General features: G+C 42.3%; 2 protein-coding genes across 2 annotated transcripts in view; one reads left to right on the top strand and one right to left on the bottom strand.

Annotated features, from left to right (window-relative positions):
• Window positions 1-22,968, bottom strand: part of Lcmt1 (leucine carboxyl methyltransferase 1) — a 48,770-nt gene that overhangs the window by 24,063 nt on the left and 1,739 nt on the right. The window contains exons 2-3 of the mRNA XM_076840145.2: window positions 4,226-4,317; window positions 3,062-3,183 (exon numbers count right to left, since the gene is read on the bottom strand). Of these exons, the coding sequence (XP_076696260.1) occupies window positions 3,062-3,183; window positions 4,226-4,317 (214 nt within the window). The remainder of the gene's footprint in view (window positions 1-3,061; window positions 3,184-4,225; window positions 4,318-22,968) is intronic.
• Window positions 10,680-11,427, top strand: LOC143385229 (proteasome maturation protein-like). The gene is made up of 2 exons (XM_076840597.2): window positions 10,680-10,980; window positions 11,148-11,427. Exons 1-2 carry the CDS (start codon window positions 10,710-10,712, stop codon window positions 11,315-11,317), a joined length of 441 nt encoding a protein of 146 aa, XP_076696712.2. The 5' UTR covers window positions 10,680-10,709; the 3' UTR covers window positions 11,318-11,427.

The following is a 22,968-nucleotide window of genomic DNA, read 5'->3' as shown; positions in this document are numbered from 1 at the left end:
TGGGCCTTGAAAATATTGGAGGACATGTGTACAGGGGATACAGAAGCCACGTCTGGTAAGACACTCCACAAGACTGCCTAAGGACTTGTGTACTCGGGGCCGGTGGGGCTCAGCAGGAAAGTGCACATTTAGCCCTGTGAGGCCCTGGATTTCGCCCCCTCAAGAGCAAAACAGAACGCTCCTTGACAGCTGGGGACATAGCTCAGTGGCTGGCATGCAGGAGGCCCTGGGGTTCCATTCCCAGCACCATAGAGGAACAAATTTTTACTCACAGGGGACTAAGAGGTAAGAGTCATCTGAAATTCAACAGACAATGAGAAACACAAGCATCCAGTGCTGAGGGGACAGCAGAGCGTCCCCCGACTCTTACAGAAGAGCTTCCTTGTTCAAGAGCTGGCCCTGGCGCCGGCTCACCTGAAACACTGAACAAGAGGCCACTGCAGAGGAGCACTTCCAAACAACACACCAGCACTTTTAGGAGACCCCTTCCTTCTCAATTTTGACAGAGGAGAAAAATGGCTTCACCAAGTGATGTCCCGACTTTTGCTTCTGATTCTCTATGCCTTTGACATTCCACACCCAAAGAGCCTGCATGTCATGAGTTGATGTGGAAGACAGCTAAGACCCAGTACCACTGCCTGAGGACAGCTGGCAACAGAAGTCACTCAGACACAAAGGGAATCCAACATGACTGGCCGCCTCCCCTACACAGCTGGGCCTTTGTATGGAAATAGTATTCATGAGGCATCAAGAAGTAGAGGCACCTTAAAGGACTTCACTCCCCTGTTATTCTTTTTGTGAATTACTGGCATTCCTGCAGACAGGAATCTCCCACCACACAAATAGTCTTGGTCCCTTGAGATGACATGGAAGGAGCTCAGGCAGTAGTGGCAGCAGAGAGCCCATGACTCCCTGCTAAACTCTGTGGGTCCAAGGGAACCATCCCAGATGGAGGGTGTGAGGGTGCATGAGACAAAAGGATCATGGATAAGAGTTTCCCTAGACTTTCACCGAAACATATATCTCTAAAACAGAGATTGGTAAACTTTGTCTGCAAAGGGCCAGAAAATAAATATTTTAGCCTTTGCAAGCCAGATGGTTTGTGTTATAATTAATCAACTCTGCTGTCATCGTTGTCATATGCTGCCAGAGCACGATACGCAAACAAATGGAAGTAACTGTGTTCCAATAAAACTTTACTCACAAAAACAGGTGGTAAAGCAGATTGGTCCATGGCCTAGAGTTTGCAACTCCTACTCTAAAACAGCAAACAAGAGAACTACCTACATGTATTAAAAAAGAACCCGGGCTGGGGTTGTGGCTCAGTGGTAGAGCGCTCGCCTCGCATGTGCAAGACACTGGGTTTGATCCTCAGCACCACATAAAGATAAATGAATAAAATAAAAAGGTATTGGGTCCAATTACAACTAAAAAAAAAGTATTTAAAAATAAGAACTCCCCCACAAAAAAATTATATCAGACCAATATAATTATCAACAAAAGTGTTCAAGTTTCCACAAAGGACTTTTAGATATTCTGCAATTCTCCTTCCTCACTACTGAGAAACAACCTTTTTTCTTGGAAGGGGTACATTACCCTCAGTGTACTTTGCTCAGAAATAAAAATCTCAGATTAATTATTAACCCACCTACAAGATGGGGTAAAAAGTCAGTCATGGGATGAGGGGGTCTTGGGCCCAATGGAGAGATTTCTCCAGTGACTTATAACAACATGTCCTCTTCCGTGGTGTCTGCTCCAGGCCCTTACACCACACCACGGTACACTGCATTACAAAGACTCAACAGACCTACAGAAGAGGGGATGTCACCAGAGAGAACCCTCTGAGCAACCACAGGGGCCATATGTGAAGAAGAGGGGATCTGGGATTTGATGAGCTGATTCCAATGTGTTCCCCAATCCAAAGGCCTGGCTGTAGGATCCTGGAAGAAAAAAACTCTCACAGCCCAATTTCTGCCATCTTTCTAAGACCCCATTCCCAAAGCTCTCATGTTAACTCATGAGGTCATGTGTGTTAAAGCATTTCACGAGTGATAGTTATCTTATCTCAAAGAACACAGAGGCCAACGATGTACCTCAAGACTACGCTGAGGCCACTGGTTTCTCAAGAGAAAGGCTGGAACCTCTGAGGACCAAAACCTTATCAGGTGAGCTGATTAGGGACGAGCTTTGCAGGTCGGGTGATGTCCACGCACTCTAATTCACCTAGGTCTGACCTGCCAGAAAACTGGGGAAATGCACGTACCCATTATTGCTTCATGACTGACCTCACAGAAGAACCAAGAAAAATCTGAAAAAACCTCAAAAAAGAATATGGAACCAGGAAAGATATTGTAGGGAAAAGACTGAGCAATAAAAATCAAGTCTTGGAGTCAAAAGAGCAGCACTTTAGTCCTGATCTTGCCGCTACCTAGAATCAGGTTTCCTTCCACGTGAGTGTGTGCAATCAGACTGGCCCCCAAGCCCTAGCAAAGATCCCATCAGAGAGCCACCACAGCAGGCCTGTGCACCTGACTGTCAAACCTCAGCCCTGCAAACCTCCCAATTTTACCAGATGTCATGATGTAGAGAACAGATCCTGGTTACTATAAAAATTACAAATGCTCTTTGCCCAGGAATTCTGATAGAATTTTCTTCCTGATACATATCCACACACATAGGGGAAATACATGGGTTTTTATTCTAATCCCACTTGAAACAACAGCAATGAGGAACAACCTGATTTCATTAGGACCCTGCTGAGAGAAAACCTGAGACAGACAGTGGCTGTGGGGAGCCTGCAGGCAGGCGATGGGTAGAGACAGGTTTCACTGCGCACCTTTTAAAATACTTTTAAAAATTCTGACCGAGGTAAATGTCTTCAAAAAATTAAACTGAGGGGCTGGGGCTCAGCGGTAGAGCACTTGCCTAGCACGTGGAAGGCGCTGGGTTCAACCCTCAGCACCACATAAAAATAAATAAATGAAAAAACAGGTATTGTTATTAAAAAAAAAAATTAAACTGAAACAACTGGACAGGTGGGGGGGGCGGGGGGTTCACTTACCTTTAGTTTCCAGAAGGTGGTATCCATCCCAGCCCCAAGGTTAAGAACCTGACAATGACATTCTGTCTTCCGGAGAAAAGCCTTTAGAAGCTGACTGACACCATGGACTCGAGCAAAATAGCCTTTGAGAGGACAGAGGAACAAGCCATCACCCAGAGTCTTCCTTACAAACCCACCTCACCAGAACCAAGCACCACGAGGGGTCCCCATCTCTATAACATTTGTTAGGAAATCCGCCTTAAGACCATGGGAGAGATGCAAAGGAAAACAGCTCACCCGTGTTCCCAGGAACCACTGCTTTTTAAAAGCTCTTTGCTTTTTTTTTTTTTTCTTTTTATGTAATATGGAGATTGAACCTAGGGGCACTCCATCAAAGAACTATTTTTTAAATTCAAATTTTTTTTTTACTTTTGAGACAGGGTCTTGCTGAATCACCCAGGCTGGCCTTCAGCTTGTAATTCTCCTACCTCAGTCGCCAAAGTAGCTGGGATAATAGGCAGGTGCCACATGCCCTGCTTCTTGGCATTTCTTATAGACCCTACCCAAAGGATTCCTCTTTAGGGGCCAAGATTCCCTGCACACAGGGGAATTATGGTCATTCAGCCAGTTTCTTAGTGGGATTGAGGATAAATCACGTACCTACCTCAAGTCCTTGGTTTTTCTTAATGAAAATTTCTTACAAAGCCTAATAGTGTCACTAACCAACACTATAACAAAGAAGTAGAAAGCAATCCCTCACATGAACAAACAGCTCATGGTAAAAGATATATAAATGGGTTTTTATAAAAGAAAATGACACTCAACCTCACCTACAAATAAAGTTTCATAGCACAGTGTGTTGGTAAGGAAGCTAGGATTATTCCTTTCATATTCTGTTAAAGGAGTGCATGCTAGAACTTCTTTTAAGAACGAATCCCTAGGGGCTAGGGATGTGGCTCAAGCGGTAGCACGCTCGCCTGGCATGCGTGCGGCCCAGGTTCGATCCTCAGCACCACATACCAACAAAGAAGTCGCGTCTGCCGAAAACTAGAAAACAAATATTTAAAAAAACTCTCTCTCTCTCTCTCTAAAAAAAAAAAAAAAAAAAAAAAAAAAAGAACTAATCCCTAAAAGCTCAGGTCTCCTATGTGGTGAGCAGGTGGTTGGGAGGGAGATGGTACTTGCCTCTGTTAATTTCAGGGGCCTTCCTCTCTTTAGTCAGCCTCACGAGGTGCTGGATGTAGGGATCATGCCAGTAGCCAACGCTCACTGCAAACCTGGAAGGGGCCAAAGAGTAGACCATGAGTGCAGCTGGTAGGTCAGGCCCAGGCTCCACTGCCCAGGTCCCAGGTATAGAGGACAACTGTACCACAAAGGGCAATAAATGCACACGTAGCGCCCCATTACACCTTTAAATAGACTCATCCATCCACTGTCACATTAAACCGCCCACTACAGATCCCACAGTGGTCGTTTCTCACCCTCCCTAGGTCTCTAAAGAGCAAAAACCCCACTCATACTTCATAAAGAACACTGTTAACTACCTGTTTACTCAGTGAACTCACTGGTCAGAGCTGACCAGGTAGCTGCACAAAACCAAACAGTGTGTGCCCAGAGGAAGAACCAAAGATACTGGTGAGCATCACGAATTGCTACCTAAGTATTTCTCCCAATTCTGTATCAAGTACTAGTAATGACAACTTCTTTAGAGATCACAGTGGGGAAACCAGGAACAAATAAACCAACTCAGAAAACATGACCAAAGTCTAAGTTCTACCCCACCAGGAGCAGTATCGGTACTACAAGGAGTACTTTCAGTACTCCAAGTCTAGGAGCTAAAGCCCTGATCATGCTCTGGACACCTTCTGGCAACCATGACAGCTGGCCACAGGACAACTGACAAGTCCATGACAAGAAGAGCCTGGATCCCAAGGCCACCCTAAATTTCTGTGGAACTGCAGCCTGCTCTGCTGTCAACATATAGTCTGTGTAATACATATCTATCGTTTAGGCAATTTAAGAAGGCCTCTTACTTGCAGCCTAAAACATCCTAACTGGTACCCTTAGCATACCTCCATTTCCATGTTCCTACACAACTAGGAAGGAACTTAAGTATGTGTATGTGTGCGTTTGTGTGCGTGTGCACTTGTGGTGTGTGCATGTGTATGTGTGTGTGTGTGTCTGCCAGGCAGATTCTAAGCTCCTGAAGCAGATGCCATATCTTCTCTTTTCTTTGTACCACCATCAAGGCTTACTCCTACCTTGCTACAGTAGGTACCAGATTCTGTGCAAACCTGTCTCCCACAGTCTCTCTCATCTGTTTGCACATCCAGACACCCATGAGGGAAGCACATGGGTTAACGCAGCGAACTCAATACACAAACATGCAAAACACTCACTGACAGGTAGGATTCGGTGATCCAAACTTCCCAAAGGAAATCAGTACACTTGCAAAGTTTTATAACAGTAAATTTCCTCGGTTATCTAAAATAATTTGCTATTGGAACAGTAAATTGTGACCCATTGTCATGAAATTAGTGAGCAATCCTGTTTTTTTTTTTTTTTTAAGTAGGAAGGAAAGTAAAATAGAAAATATCAGCATGCACTAGTAAGGGTTAAGGTTGTTGGAGGTTTTGTCTCAGGCTTGAGCTGAAGATCTAGGTGCAACGGAAAACATGCTTTCCCACTGTTCAACGCTGATTTCAAAGGGTCTTCCAGTGCCATCTAGTGGGGAAAGCCCTATCTACAGTTGAGGTTCTGTCCAACCCTAAATTGACACAGTGCTCATCTGTGCCTTCTGCTGAGAGGAGACAGGAAAGAGGAATTTAGAAAGTGTCTGCAGATGGGGCGCAGTGGTGCACCTCTGAATCCCAGAGGCCAAGGCAGGAGGCTAGCAAGTTAGAGGCCAGCCTGAACTTTTATTTTTTAATTTTTTTTTTAAATTTAGTTTTTAGTTTTATGTGGACACAATATCTTTATTTTTATGTGGTGCTAAGACTCAAACCCAGTGCTGCATGCATCCTAGGCGAGCGCTCTACCACTTGAGCCACATCCCCAGCCCCCTGAACTTTTTGAGACCCTGTCTCAAAACAAAAAATAAAAAGATCTAGGGGTGTAGCTCAGTGGAAAAGCATCTCTGGGCTCAATCCCCAGTACTCACCCCCCCCAAAGAAAACAATACTGATGATCCAAGAAAATGTAAAATGAAAGCAAAAAACAGCAATATTTCCTTTAACAAACTGGCAACAAAACCATTTTCTAATAGACCTTGGTTTTGTTGGATGAGGGGGGAAGAGGGTGCTGCGGCTGGAAACAAGAGCTACACAACCCTGTGCGAGGCGCTGTGGCAACAGGCAGAACAGCAGGACACACGGGCCAGACCTAACCGGTCCACTTCAGGGCTCACCCTAAGAGAACATAGCAATGGCACAGGAGCTTTCTCCAGGAACACTGAACAGGAGGGTATGAACATCCCGGGAACGAAGCAGACTAAAAACATATGCAGAGGATGTTCCTAATAGTTAGAAAAATGTATCTGTATCGTATAGCTATCTCTATGACTGTATGTAAGCTGTCTGCGCGCGTGTGCTCACACACACGCACACACACGTTGCCCACAGCGAGCACCGAGTCGCCCAGCGCTGCCAACAGTGTTGTCCTCACACCATCCCGGACGCTGCGGTTCATTTCCACTGTCTCCACTGCTCAAAATAAAAACCCAAACAACATCCCTTGCTTCCATATATCCTGACTTCCTGTTTAAAACTCTGATTGAAAGAATCAAAACTGTCCTATTTGGAAAGACCTTCAACATTTTCCAGTCTTGATTCAACCCACTCTCTCAATTTCCAGTCACCTACCACTGGATCGGTCAGTCTTTTCACTCCCCAGGCATTTGCCTAACACCCAGGGCTGACTGGCTCCAGCATTTTCTCCTAGGGAGACACTAATAAATTCCTACCTATTGAAATGTAAAATGTCTGGCTGGTCCCACCTAAAATCATTTCACATTCCTCTGTGAGAATGACAACCCAGTCCAACCACGCACTCACTCCAGAAGCATTTACAGGCGGCATCCCTTTGCATGAGTGTCAACTGCAACAATGGGTCCTTCAACAGAGAGGTGTGAGATCCCTCCCAGCAGGCTGGGGAAGGGAAGGGGCCCTCTCTGCTGTCCCTGCCAGGATGAAGGCTGGCACCTCACCGAGGGCTTAGGACAAGCCAGGCATTATTCCAAATGCTTGACAAACAAGAAACACAGATCACCCTTGGAAAAACCCTAGGAGGAAGGCTGCTTTGCAAACAAAGTCAGGCAGCTCCTCAAGCTATGAAACTTCTAGGCATGTAGTGGGATTCTACTACCTCTCAAACCTACTTACCCACCTGGATTTAGATCTCCCCTATCCTCACTTCTTGTTTCCCTCCTAATACTTTGGTTGCTTAAAGTGTGTGCCTGTGTGTGTGTGTGTGTGTATGCCTATCTGTGTGTACAGGTACGTATTTGTGAATACAAAAATCAATTGACTGTTCTCAGCATTAAGATTTCAAGACTAGGGTTTTAACAGCATACTGCTGTGGTCTTTTAAGATGTTGTACGATCTCCAACTTGCATTTTATTGTTATTCTTTCAGTTCTTTTGGTCACATCTTTAGTTTCTATTTCCTGATGGTTTTATTCTTGGTCTATAAATGGAAAGCAGGAAGCAAAATCTTAAGGGCAACAGACTACACCTAAGTGGAGATTGCATTTGTTGCCCTGCCTATGAGGTCTGAGTTCATCTGCCAGTCTTTACTTGAACCACCTAAAAAAATTGGCCTTGCCACTTAAGAAGACTCACAGTCAACAATTATTCCCCATCTCCCAAAATACTATCTGTTTTGTCTTCTGGTTCATCTAATATATAATTATTTTATATGAATTAATGTGATCTAAAATTGACTATCCCTTCTCACATTTATGTGGAAGCTAAAAAAGTGATATCAGAGAAGTAGAATGGAAAAATACTATTTACCATATGCAGGAAGAGTGTAGGGCAGAATGGATTGAGAGGATGGTTAATGGGTACAGGGGTGCAGGTAAATAGAAGCAATAACTTCTAATATTCTACAGATAAAAGGATGACTACTGTTGACCACAACTAATTTCGCTAGCAGAGAGGATTTTGAATGCTTCTAATGCAAAGAAATGGTAAATGTATAACATGCCAACTACTCTGATCAGATCATTACACATTTTAGCATGTACTGAAATGTCACACTATACCCTGTAAGTATGCACAACTATTATGTGTCAATTAAAAATAAAATCTACTCGCTCTGCTATTGGGCAAAGTAAAATGAAAAAGGGACCAAAATTCACAACACGATGAAATAAACAGGGGAGGGCTGGGGATGTGGCTCAAGCGGTATCGCGCTCGCCTGGCATATGTGCGGCCCAGGTTCGATCCTCAGCACCACATACAAACAAAGATGTTGTGTCCGCCAAATACTAAAAACTAAATATTAAAACTCTTTAAAAAAAAAAAAAAAAGAAATAAACAGGGGAATCCAGTTAGAGAGTTCCCTGGGTACAATATCCCATCTCTAACTTTATAAAACAACAACCAATATGTAATACAATAACAAGATGTTCTGGATCTAAATAATGCTAAACTACTTTGGGGAAAAAAGGATTTAAGAACATATATCATGAACAAGGTTTGCCTATTCATTTTCTTAAAATATCTACTTTTCCTTTATAGTTAGTGCTTTTGGCATTCTATGAAACATTTGGTCTTCCAATGTTGCAAATATTTTCTCCTTTTCATAGGAAGCTCTATGATTCTAGCTTTGACGTACAGGTTTATAATCCACCCATGACTCATACATATGGAATGAGTGGGGGTCAACACTTTCTTTCCCATTTGAAGATCCAGATGATCCAGAATTACCAGGTCAAGAGACTCTCCTTTTCCCAATGAACTGACTTACTTGAGGCTAAAATCAATACTGACAGTACATATGTAGGTTATTTCTGAATTCTCCGTTCCATTTTATTCATCAATTCATCCATCTTTATGCCAGGGCCACACTATTTTTTTTACTACAATGTTACAGCAAATCTTAATAATGTCAAAACTGAGCAGTATAAGTTCTCCAAGTGTGTTATTTTGAAATTGTTCTTTGTTTTTGCAGAGGGAGGGAGGGTAGAGGGCAATGATATAGATCCTCTATTCTATATACATCTGTTAATTTCTTCAAAAAACATGGATAGTATTTTGATTGGGATCTCACTGAATTGAAAAGAATAAAAACCTTAAGGTTTTTATATCACATCTTCTAATGTCTGAGCAAAATGTATCTCCCATTTAAGTCCTTAATGTTTCAGTAATATTTTATAGTTTTCTGTGTAAAGGTGTTCCCTATCTTTCATTAAATTTACTCCCAGTTTTTTATGCTATTGTAAATTATATTTTTAAATTTTACCTTCCTATACATGTATGTATAATACACCCACATCTGTTAAAGAATTCCTATCTAGAATACATAATAAATTAACAAAAGACTTGAACAGACAGTACATAAAAGATTTCAAAACGGCCAATGTGAAAAATGAGTCACCATGTAAATGTCATTTTGAGCCATAATTCGATGCTATCTGGCACCTCTAGGCAATACCCATGTTAACAAGATAAAGAGCAACTGGAGTTTTGAGACATTGCTGGTGGAAGTGTAAACTGATAAGCTGCTTTGGAAATTAGTTTGGCAGTTAAGTATCAACCACCCTATGATTAAGCAATTCTACTCCTAGCAAGGAGAATCCAGGAGAAATTAAGTCTTATACAAGAATGTTCACAGCCCATTTACAATGGCCATCTGGACATGGTGTGAATGTCCATCAGCAGGTAAATGCTCAGGAGGAAAAAAAAAAATCACACACCAGGAAAAAGACGCAAATCATTTTACACTGACAAAGATTCTCTCCTGGACCCAACTCTAGCCAGGCTCCTCTGAGCCTTCTTCCTGACAGGCCTCAGCCTTGGCCTACAAAGATCTGAGCAAACACTAACATAATTTATAATAGCCCATCACCCCTTCAAGTTCCTGCCTGAGGAAACTCAAGGCTGCCAAAAGAACTGGCCATTTCATTCAATACCTAAGACAGGGCTCTGGCCTTAGCCTCCATGGGAAGCAGGAGCCTAACTTCCAAAAGCACCAGTTAGCAAAGCCAGCTGGGTGTCCATGAACCAACCAGCCTGCCTGCTCTTTGTAATTTTTCACCTCCTGAACCTACTGAGTCCCTGCACACCTCCCTGCTTCATCATAACCCCTAAAACAACTAGTCACCTCTACTCAAACTCAAGTTCAGTTACTTCAGTTCATGCTGGCTTAAACCGAACTCCAAGAGTTAGTACTGATTAAAATCTCCCAACAGCACTTTATTACCTGGCTTTGTTTTTCTTTGACAACACACGCAACATGGATAAACTTCAAGTAACGTGTTGAGTGAAAAAAAAAAAAAAACCCACAAAACAATATGTCCTATACAAGTCCATGTATATGATGTTCAAGAATAAGCAAATCTACTCTAACAGTAGCCAAAAATCAGAAAATGGTTGGTAGAAACGGAAGTGAGCAGCAGGGCTGACTGACGGTACGAGGCTGAGCGGAGTTCCCTGAGCTGTGGGAAGATGAATGTCAGAGGACTTGGATCTCAACTAAAAGACAGTATTCCAGTTTCAGAACTTTCAGCAAGTGGGCCTTTTGAAAGTCATGATCTTCGGAAAGGTTTTTCTTGTGTGAAAAATGAACTTTTGCCCAGTCATCCTCTTGAATTATCAGAAAAAAATTTCCAGCTCAACCAAGATAAAATGAATTTTTCCACACTGAGAAACATCCAAGGTCTATTTGCTCCTCTAAAATTACAAATGGAATTTAAGGGCTGGGGATGTGGCTCAAGCGGTAGCACGCTCGCCTGGCATGTGTGCAGCCCGGGTTCAATCCTCAGCACCACATACAAACAAAGATGTTGTGTCTGCCAAAAACTAAAAAATAAATATTAAAATATTCTCTCTTTCTCTCTCTCTCTAAAAAAAACAAACTCTTAAAAAAAATGGAATTTAAGGCAGTGCAGCAGGTTCAGCGTCTTCCATTTTTTTCAAGCTCCAATCTTTCTCTGGATATTTTGAGGGGTAATGATGAGACTATTGGATTTGAAGATATTCTTAATGACCCATCTCAAAGTGAACTAATGGGCGAACCACATTTAATGGTGGAATATAAACTTAGTTTACTGTAAGATAGTGTGCTGTTCATGGATCAGAGGGGCTACATCTTGTTATAGTTGGTTTTTGTTATAATTCAATGTATACAATATTAAAAGTACTGACACATGAGATTCTGCCTAAATAGTATCATGATTATTTGAAATTATCGTGTCTTTGATTTATGACCGTGTGACAGTTGAAAGCACTAAAGGAAGATGATTTTAAAGTTCCTAATTTATAGTAAAACCATAGGATTGTTTGTCATTCAAAATTATTTTTCAGAAATATTTTAAATTGTCAACAGGTTCTAATTTAACTTACTTTCTAGATATTCCACAAGTTTAATTTTTTAAAATAACCAGTATCAATATTTCAGTCTATCAACTTCATAGCAACACCTTTCAGAATAAACATTTGTAATTAATTTCAATGATAGCACTTCAAATTGAGTATAGAAGATATTTATCATGTTTCGTTATAGTCTGTGAGAAGAATATTTGTTACATTGATGGTATTTTAGAATTACAGCCACAAGATTCTTTTATGATGAAAAGTGTAATTTCAGGGGTTTTGATTTTGTCTTTGAGTGAAAAATTAAAGCAACCAGCAAATGTAGATTGAACTCATGTACTTCATGGATTTAATATGTATTTGATATGAGCAAGCAACATTCTTTAAAGGAAGTAAACTCATTTTTATACACGTTATGCGTCCCTGAACAAATTTCATAATAATTTTTTAAGCAATTTTCACCATGATTACTCTTCTTATAAAGTATTCTTTATGAACCTGCTATATAAAAATTAAAAATTTTTAGAACATTAAAAAAAAAAAAGAGGGGCTGGGATTGTGGCTCAGCGGTAGAGCCCTCGCCTAGGACGAGCGGGCAGGACCCAGGTTCGATCCTCAGCACCACATAAAAATAAAGGCATTGTGTCCATCTACACCTAAATGTAAATAAATAAATATTAAAAAAAAAAGAAAAAAGAAAATGGTTGGTAGGAGACTTACTAGAAGGAGATATGAGAGAACATTCTGGAGTTTCAGAAACATGTTTTGTTTTGGGTGGTGGTACAAAGATACATATAATTATATCACTCATCAAAACAAACCACAAAGATTTAGCATTTTATTATATGTAAATTATCTCCCTCCATTCCCCTATCCCCCACTCCACGCCCCCCACCTTTTCTTTCTCTGGCCCCTTTCAAAAGTACCTGGGGAGGGGCTGGGGCTGTGGCTCAGCAGTAGCACATTCACCTGGCATGTGTGAGGCACTGGGTTCAAGTGTCAGCACCACATTAAAAAAAAAAAGAGAGAGAGTACCTGAGGGAGGAGGTGAGGAGGAGGATGAAGCCAACCTTCCAAATTCCCCTTCTGTCATAGTATGCCTTGTGATATGATAAGAAAATACCTGAGATTGAATAGTTTATAAACAACAGAAATTTATTTCCCTGTAGATCTGGAGGCAGGGCATTCAAGACCAAGGTTTGGTCTCTGGTATGGGCCTTCTTGCTGCATCCACACGAGGAAGGAAGGGGAAGAGGGCACAAACCCACGCTGGCCAGCCCTTGTTACAGTGTCATTAATCCACTCACGAGGGCAGAGGCCTCACGACCTAAACACCTGCCACAAGGCCCCACTAGCAACACTGCTGTAGCAGAAATTAAGTTTCCAACTCATGAATTTGGGGGTCACCTTCAACCACAGCACATTCCAACCTCTACCACCTGCTTCCTTCTTACTAAGATTCTGTTTGCGGTGTCAGTCTGCCCTGTCAGAATTCTTCCCTCCCTGGATCTTAGGCCTGGCCAATAGGAAGTCTACAAACTAGGGATTCCTGAAAAGAACTCGCTTTCTTGATGACAAGGAACGGGCTCAAAACACACGTCTTTTGCTAGCATCCCTTTTGTTTCCTCTGCCTTCCTGAAGAACAGTTGTTCAAATGAACTAGGAAAATTCTGACTTCCCTACTACAAACCTATCCTTACCCTGAAAAACAAGCTAAGGGAGCTCTGACTCAATGTACAAACAAACAAAAACAATGTCAACTGCAAATCAAGGAGACACACACATTACTGTATTACCACATATGTAAGAATGTAGTACATAATACAAGTGATGTCTCAAATCAATATACAAAAATAGACAATAATGACTAGGGACAAAATGACTGCATCTTACAACAGAAACTGTTACGATGATTAGAAACATCTTTCTAAAGATGTTTAGAAATAACTCTCAACCCCAAAGGTAAAGATTGTCAGATGTGACATAACTTTTCTGTGTTCATACATGAATACATCACAGTGAATCTCCACATCATGTACAACTGGGAGAATGGGATCCTAATTAGAGTAAATATAATATGTCAAAATACACTCTACTGTCATGTATATCTAAAAAAAATAAATAAATAAATAAATTTTTAAAAATGTAGCCAGGCACAGTAGCGCATATCTATAATCCCAGTGGCTCAGTAGGCTGAGACAAGAGAATTGTGAGTTCAAAGCCAGCCTCAGCAATGGTGAGGCACTAAGCAACTCAGCAAGACCCTGTCTCTAAATAAAATACAAAATAATTGGGTTGGGGACATAGCTCAGTGGTCAAATGCCCCTGAGTTCAATCCCCAATACCAAGAAAAAGAAAGAGAAATGTGCAACTTCAAAAGCTGCATGGATAAATAAAAGGAACTTAAATATATATATACATATACATATACATATACATATATATATATATATATACACACATACACACTTTTTAATTGCAGTTGAACACAATACTTTTTTTTTATTTATTTTTATTGGTACTGAGGATCGAACCCAGGACCTCACACTTGCTAGGCAAGTGTTCTATCGCTGGGAGCCACAATCCCAGCCCCTAAAAAGAACTTCTGAATCCAAAAAATATATACAGAAAAAATAAATAAAGCATACATATGCATTGATTTAAAAGTAGATCAGGCTTTTATGCTTGGTTCTTATCATCTCAAGATCCAAATTCTCACAGGCTGGGGATGTGGCTCAAGTGGTAGCATGCTCGCCTAGCATGCGTGAGGCACTGGGTTCGATTCTCAGCACCACATAAAAATAAAATAAAGATACTGTGTCCACCTAAAACTAAAAAATAAATATTAAAAAAAATCCAAATTCTCAAAATTGTTAAAATATATTAAATCAAAAGGAAAGAAATTCCTTAACTGTTAAACACTAATTTACATTTTATAACATGACATCATAGTTTACTTTTTTTGTCAAAGAAAGACAGAATTATCCTCAACAGATGCCATTACCGTACATAAAATCTGACCTCAGAGGACTACTGGAAATGGATCTTCATGATTAATTGTGCATGATTACTGCATATTTAGATTCCATGCTTTCTATTCCAATATTTGGAATCAGTTATGTTGGCTATATTGACTAATATTTAATCACACAAATGGAAATGCTTGTTTATTTTAAGTAGGAGTGTATAGTAGGAGTGATTTTGGAGTCAATAGTAAATAAATACAGTGCTAGTTCATGTCTACAGTTCAGTAGCACATTATGTATAAAGAGTTCCCAGTGTAATTATATAAATGATCAGAAATCTTATTAAACTGTCCTATTTGAATTTGGTCTAAAATATAACTTCATAAAAAAAGGGGGGGGACCTGGGGTTATGGCGCAGTGGTAGAGTGCTCGCTCGCATGTGCAAGGCCCTGGTTCGATCCTCAGCACTATATAAAAATAAATAAAAGTTACTGTATACAACTACAAAAAAATATATATTAAAAAAAAAGACTGTCAGACTTTGTGGGGGAGGAGTTTGTGGTACAGGGGATTGAACTCAGGTCTCCTGCATGCTAGGCAAATGTTCTACCACTGAGCTACATGCTTAGCCCTTCTTTTTTATTTTTGTTTCCTTTTTTTTTTTAAATATTTATTTTCTAGTTTTCGGCGGACACAACATCTTTGTCTGTATGTGGTGCTGAGGATCGAACCCGGGCCGCACGCATGCCAGGCGAGCGCGCTACCGCTTGAGCCACATCCCCAGCCCCCTATTTTTGTTTTCTTGAGACAGGATCTCATGAAGTTGCTCAGGCTGACCCCAAACTTAAAATCCTCCTGCCTCAGTTTCCCCTCAGATTACAGGTGTGTGCACCATGCCAGGCAAGATTGTCAGATTTCACAACATAAAGCTTTACTACATCTGTTACTATAAAACCCACTGAACAAGTTAAACTGAAAGACATGTAGCAGCTTTCCAGAAAACACTGCAACAAATACAGAGTCCAATCCTTGATAGAGAAAGTTCTTACAAATCAATAATAAACACACAAGATGAAGCTCAGTGGTTTAAAAAAAAAAAAAAAAAAGTGCTTGCACAGCATGTATAAGACCCTGGGTTCAATCTCCAGAATTGCCAAAAAACAAAACAAAACCAACAAGAAAAAGCCAAACAACCCAATAAGAAGTGATACGGAGATATGTAGATAGCGTTCACACAAAAATCTGCCAATTTCAAATTTAAAAACTATTATTTTCCATTTGCCAGTTGATGAAACAATTTAGAAACTGACAAAATTCAATATTTGCATCTCATTCAACATGAATGGGAAAAGAAACTAATACAACCTCTTCCCGGGACAATTTTACAGAAATTTCATCCCACAAATCTTTCCTAGGAATACTCAAACACATGAGGGAAGATGCTGACCACAGCATGATCTGAGCAGCAAAAACAGAACCATCTCAGTACAACAACAGAAGAATGGTTAAAGCACCACCACACCCAGAACACCGTGCAGCCATTAAAAAAGAATGAGGCAAGCCCGGGTGAAATGACAAGTGCCAAATGCCCACATTAGAGCACTAAAGGGGGCAGGGAGGTACTCACCACTGCCATTACAAAATTAAGCTTTTAAGAGGAAAACATTATGGAATATTGATATTCTAGATCCAAGATCATTGTCTTTGACAGATATTTTCCAAAACTGAATTTCTTCCTTTAAAAAAAATGAAAAAGGAAAAAAAGAAAGAAAGAAAGAAAGAAGTCCTCCATAATTTATTTTACTTTACACATGGACAAGTTTTGCAGCTCATTTATCTTCAACAGAATGTTCTACTTCTAAAGTGGCAAATCTTCTCTGGGAATGGAAAATAGTACCTACCTTGAAAACATTTCAGATCAAATCTCTACCTTGCTCCCTGGGGCTCAGTTAAAGATGCAGTGTGCTGGAAAGGCCTGGGGCCAGAGGCCTCCGGAAAAATCTGGCTTTGCCTGCAGGTGACCCTGGGACCTGCTTCCAGGTCAGGAGGAAGGGAGGGCATTTTTCAATTTGGTAGAGAAATCAAATTAAGGGCTGTAAGTTTCACAATGAAATTTCAGCCCTACAGGCCCTGATCTGGTTTCTTAAAAAATATAGACTAGGGCTGGGTTTGTAGTTCAGTGGGAGAGCACCTGCCTAGCATGTGTGAGGCACTGGGTTCAATTCTCAGCACCATATATAAATAAAGATACACTGACAACAACAACAAAATTTAAAAAAAATATATAGACTGCTCAAAACCAGTAAAAGAGAAAAAAAAAAGAATTTTAAGACCTCATCAGGAAATGTAATCTTGAACATGTGCATTCAGCTTCTAACATGACAAATACTCACTGTGTGTCTTCAATGTCGATGGCACACAGGCAGGCATGGTCCCTGCTCTGTGTCAAGTTTGGGGTAGACAAACATTAAGTAATGAACTTCTGGGCTGTTGACTACAAAGGAGACTCAGGGGATGCTAGGCGTAGATCTGTGGTGTCAGAGCACCTCTTTGACAGAGCCACATCTGAGCTACTCAAGCACCCTGGAGCCATCCTGGACTCCTCAGTCCCACCCCACATCCATCTGTCAGCATATTATATCAGCTCCATCTTCCAAATGCATCCAGAGCCTGATGCTTCTCAGCACCTCCTCCACTACCATTCTGTACCAAGCACAGCATCTGTCACTTCGGATGCTCCCTGCACTAGTAGATTTAATCTCCCTGCCACCATCCTCGCCTGCTACAGTCTGTTCCCAGCAGAGAAACTGCACTGATCCTGCTAAAACTCAAGTCAGATCTTTTCACTCTTGGGTTCCAAATCCTCCATGACTCTGGTCTCAGGGTAAAAACTGGATCCTTACAAGAGCCTAGTAGAGCCTGGCATGGTGGCGCAGGACTATAATGTCAGCAACATAGGAAGCTGAGGCAGGAGGATTGCAAGTTCAAGTCAGCCTCAGCAACTCATCAATGCCCTAAGCCATTTAGCAAGACCCTGTCTCAAAATTTTAAAAAAGGCTGGAGATGTATCTCAGTGGTAAAGTGTCCCTAAATTTAATAAAAAAAAAAAAAAAAGCCTACTAGGTATGGCCTGCAACCTCTCCACCAACACCCCTCACCTTCTCACTCTGGCTTTGCTTTTCCTGGAACAGGTAGGGCCAGCTCTGGCCTCAAGGCCTTCCACTCTCTAGTCTGTGCCTGGGAAACTGTATTTACCTTCCTTGGTTACCGCCTCTCAAATCACAACTCCTTCCAACAAGAATGCACCTACCACCAACTGGCATGCTAGTATTTGGCTTATTTGTTTCCTGGCTGTTTCCCCCACTGGGATCAATGGTCCATAAGAGCTCATTTGGTTTGTTCACTTCTGTATCCATGGTATCAAAAAGAGCACCTCCATAAATTAAGCAGGCACGCAATAAAAGAATGTTGAATGAATGCATGCATTATTCCGTGAACTGACGTGGAACCAGTTAGTCAAAGGAAGGTGGGAGGAAGCATCTGAAGCAGAGGGAACGACATGCTGATGCCCCTGAGGAAGGACGGCACAGGGAGGGTGGAGTGGTATGAAGCAGTGCTGGGAACACAGGGCAGAGCAGGCAGTGCTCCTGAAGTCTGGGGAAGGACTTTGGTCTTTTTCAAACTGCAACAGGAGCCATTAAGCTAGGAAGCGACATAATCAAGTGGACCTTTTCCAAACCTGTGGCTCCACTGTGAGATATGGATTGGGAGAATTTAAGAGTGATGGGGGTGGCGCGCAGGAGGCTGACCAGGTCCTTGGCTGGGCCACGGCTGACTTCACCTTGGGCTGAGATGCCAGAAGCAGAGGTGGAAGGAAGGAAGCAAATCCCAGCAATACTCAGGAGGGAACCAGCATGAGACTGACCACATAAGGGGAAAGCGAAAGGGTACTGCCAAGATGATGCCACCTGTCTTACACATGAACTAGATGAAGAATGGCACCCGTTGCTAAGTTGAGGGTGGTGGGTGGCAGGGAGACAGATATGTGAAGGTGATCATGGGCACAGGTTTGGAAATAGGGGACTTGAGATCATTCTGAGACAGTCAAGTAGAGAGTTACAGGTGGCTGTTAAATGTCCAGACGAGGGTGACCAAATCATGAAAAAGGTGCAGTGGGTCATGCAACAGAGTGCAGGTTTGTACCCTGTGACTGAGGAGGAATCCAAAGACTGAAGTAAGTGACAAGATCCATGATTCTGAAAACTACCCTGGCAGCAGGAAGAACAATAAGGATGAATACAGGAAGGGCTAAGGCGGGGAGGAGAGCCTACGCAAGAACTAGGGCTATGGGAAGGGGCAAAACACCCCTTTGTCACAGCCCGGCCCGTCTCCCGCACAGATGTTGGGGATTTAGCTAAAACATATGCCCCGATCATGTCAGTACCCCAGTGAACATCCTGAGGATAACGCACACTCCTCGGGACCTTCCATGATTTGTTCCCTGATGACCTCTGCAGACGCTCTCCTGCTGCGCCCCCCCATCAAGTTCCCCCTCACTCTGCTCTGCTTCACCTCAAGGGCTCTGATCAGCCATCTTCCTCTGCCTGGAAAATCCCCGTGCATCTTTTCAAGATCCACCTTTTCTCTGTGAAAGGAGAAATGCAGCCCTGACTCCCGGAGCCGGCCTGCCACTGTGAGCCTGGCCTCAATCTGTGGGTGGCTGGCCTGGCACCAGAGCGAGGCCATGGTGTTCTCCTATTGGACACAAACAATCTCTGAGAACACCAGCACACTGGCACTCTGCAACAGAGATGAAGGACAAAAACAGGGCACTTCATAATTTTGTCTAAGCATAGATAAAAACAAGGTCACTGTGCCACCCACAAAATACCAAACATCCCTCTGGCCAAGCTGGCGAGTGACTGGCTTCTTTATGAGTAACAGCTTCAGTCCTACTCAGCCAAACCGCCTTCTAGAAAAGACTAGTGGGCTACAGGATCACAGAGTTGTCCCCTCTCCCTATGAGCACTCAATCCAGAGCTAATTTTTGCTTCCCCAATCACCCAGCCAAACCCAAATCCTAAAAGCTCTTTTCAACACCCTCTTATTGATATGACCTACAGCCCCCCCAGTCTGTGTTCTCCCTAGTTGCAAATGGGTGATATGCCAACGTCGTCTAGCTATAGGTGTGTCTCTGGAGGACGTGACACCTGTCACAGTAGGAAAGGATGGTGAAAGTTCTTAGAGGGAAGTTAGTGCTCCACCCTGAGGTGTCCATTCTCTGTTGGGCAACCAGGGATCAAGGTAAATCATAAGTCTGAGGAAAGTAGAAAATGCTGGAATCAAGTATTCGGAAGAATACTTGAGACAGACAAATGGTCAGGCTCTGCTGAGGGCACAGTAAGGCTGGCTGACGTGAATTCACAATAGTGTCAAGCTGCCTGTTGTGTGACTTCTACCCTAAGTCTTCAAAGAGAAAAATGGACAGTTTGGCTCAAGTGGGCATTTGGGTCTACTGTGACTAAAGGGCCAGAGAAACAAAGATATTACCAACTGAATTACTGAATGGTGACCAGGAACTCTAAGCTCAGTGGAGAGGTAACAGCAGAGGAGGGACTGAAGGAAGAGAAAACCAGGGAGGTCCCGAGGAAAAGGGCGGCGTTCATAAACTGAGGGAGCCCCTAGAAAGGAAGGGGTCGGAGAGGGCGGCCGCTCATAAGGACACTGCAGCCTCAGTGGAACGATCCAGGACTTCCCGGTGGTGGTGGGCGATGGAGGCAGAGGAGAAGAGGATCACTGCAGGTGAGGCACTCAGGAAATGAGTACCCAGATGTAGGCTGGTCACCAAGTTCACCAAGGATGGTGTCAAAGACTGAGGCAGGTGGAGGATTATGGGCCAGGACTCCAACTTTTAATGAATTAGGGTAGCGGCCAGGAGAGAGCAGACTGCAGCAATGCGCAGGGGTCCAGTTAGGTTTGATGGATCCCAAGAAATGGGGTGGGGAACCAACAACAGGGAAAATGCTATCTCCAACACCCTGATTCTGCAACACGCTAGGATGGAGCGCACAGATGGACCACTTGAGAGGACTTCAAGAAAAGGACATCCTTAGGGCTGTGTCAAGGTTAAGGCAACAGGAGACAGAGTGGCTAAGGAGGGGTCGAGGAAGTAGAGGGCTGTTGATTATGGAGTAGGAGCTTCAGAGGACACACTGCTCATTTTGCAGGAACATTGAGTCACAGGTACACAAAGAATAGGAAGCTGACCTGGGCCAGAGCATGACAGGCAGAGTGAGGAAAGGAGGGGTGGGTATCTGCGTCTGTTGCTATAATAAATACCTGTGACTGGGTACTTTACAAGACAAAGAAGTTCATCCAGGTCACAATTCTGGTGGCTGGAAAGTTGACACAGCAAGCTGCCAACCTGGCAAAGGCCCCCTGCCTGAGTCAGAATATGAACAAGAAGCAGACGGGTGGGAAAAGGTGTTATGGTTTTGATATGAGGTGTCCCCTCAAAGTCCCTGTGTTTCTGCAGGAATATTCACAGGTGGAACAACTGGATTGTGAGAGCTGTTACCTAATCAGTAACATGCTAGTTTGCATGGACTGAGTGGTAACTATAGGCAGATAAAAGGAGTGGCTAGAGGAGGTGGGTCATGAGGTATGTGTGCTGAAGAGTGCATCTCCTGGCCCACCCAAACCCATTCCCTCCACAGGGGCCCTTCAGCCTTGATGCTCTGTCTTAGCTTGGGCCCAGAGCAATGGACTCAGCAATGGACTGAACCGCTGAAATCTTGAGCCCCCAAAAAAACTTTTCCTCCTGTAAGTTGTTCTGATCAGAATTCTGGTCACAGTGATGCAAAGCTCATTAAAACAGAGGGTATGTATAAAAGAAAGCAAGAGAAGGTACGCTCTTCCTTTATCATAATCGCTCTCACCATGATCAATCAAGTTCCATAAGAGCGAAAACTCCTTCTCTTAAGAAATGCCTTAATCCGGCCATTTTCTGCCCCGAAAAAAATCATACCAGGTGTTTGACCAATGGGACTTTATGGCTCTAGGTCAAGGTTACAGGCCACAGTTAAAAGAACAACCAGACTCACAGCTACTACATATTCAGTAACTTCAACCAAATAATACCAGACTAGAGCTGGGGATGTGGCTCAAGCGGTAGCCTGGCATGTGTGCGGCCTGGGTTCGATCCTCAGCACCACATACAAACAAAGATGTTGTGTCTACCGAAAACTAAAATGTAAATTAAATATTAAAAAAAAAATTCTCTCTCTCTAAAAAAAAAATAATAATAATAATACCAGACTAAAGGGAAATCAAAACTACTAATAATCTAGTTATGGTGGTGCACACCTGTAATATTAACAACTTGGGAAGCTGTGGCAGGAAGATCGAAAGTTCAAGGCCAGCCTAAGCAACTTAGTGAGACCCTAAGCAACTTAGAGAGAACTTGTCCCAAAATAACAACAACAACAACAAAAAAAAAACGGCTGGGGATGTGGCTTAGTGCTAAAGCACCCCTGGGTTCAATCTCTGGTACCAAGGAAAAACATTACTAATAATTGAGGGCTTCACTTTGTGCCAAATCATGTACTAACAACTTTGCATTAATTATCACATTTGGATCATGACACATAAAAGATACATTACCCGTATTGTCCCCATTTTAAAGATGAGAAGACTGAGGCATAATGAGAATAATTTGTCCATAATTTATTCAAGAAATCCTAATATCATAAATTTTGCCAAAATTTAAGGGCTTACTGTATTATAGTACAGATGTCGATCACAGAACCATAGAAACTGAAAGACATTGAGTCCTGCAATATAATTAGAAAATTAATTTTAAAATTCTCAAAAACTCTCATGGCATGTTTTTTCAGAAAGGGAAAACTCAGTGGATAACAAAACAAAACATTGATGAAATGCATCCAGATGGCAAAAACATGAAGTCTTCATAACTAGAACATATTCCAGAAGATTCTGATTGATGGGTCTGAAGTAGGCCAACATCTGTTGTTGTTTGTTTTGTTTTGTTACCGAGGCTTGAACCCAGGGGCACTTAACCACTGAGCCACATTCCCAGCCCTTTTTATTTTGAGTCAGGGTCTCACTAAATTGCTGAGGGCCTCACTAAATTTCTGAGACTGGCTTTCAACTTGCGATCCTCTTGCCTCAGCCTTCTGAGCCACTGGGATTACAGGTGTGTGCCACCATGCCCAGCTCATTATTTGTTCTAAGAAAGCAAGTTTACAAAAAAAAAAATTACCAAAAATATTAAATGAGTATGACCCTAAGAACTGCTGAAAAGAATTTTCTCTCTGAAACTTTTGATGGAACTAAAGAGTCTCTTAGAAAATGACATTCAAGGGGTTGGAGTTGTGGCTCAGGGGTAGAGCGCTCGCCTCGCATGT

The sequence above is a fragment of the Callospermophilus lateralis genome, chromosome 19 (assembly GCF_048772815.1).
Source record: "Callospermophilus lateralis isolate mCalLat2 chromosome 19, mCalLat2.hap1, whole genome shotgun sequence".
Lineage (NCBI taxonomy): Eukaryota > Metazoa > Chordata > Mammalia > Rodentia > Sciuridae > Callospermophilus > Callospermophilus lateralis.
This window is presented reverse-complemented; position numbering and strand designations above follow the sequence as displayed.

Excerpts from the sequence above, each read along its gene's own strand:
- LOC143385229 (XM_076840597.2), top strand. The coding sequence starts at position 10,710 with ATGAATGTCAGAGGACTTGGATCTCAACTAAAAGACAGTATTCCAGTT. Across the intron at positions 10,981-11,147 it reads CTGGGGATGTGGCTCAAGCG|TGCAGCAGGTTCAGCGTCTT; the intron begins GTAGCACGCTCG and ends AATTTAAGGCAG.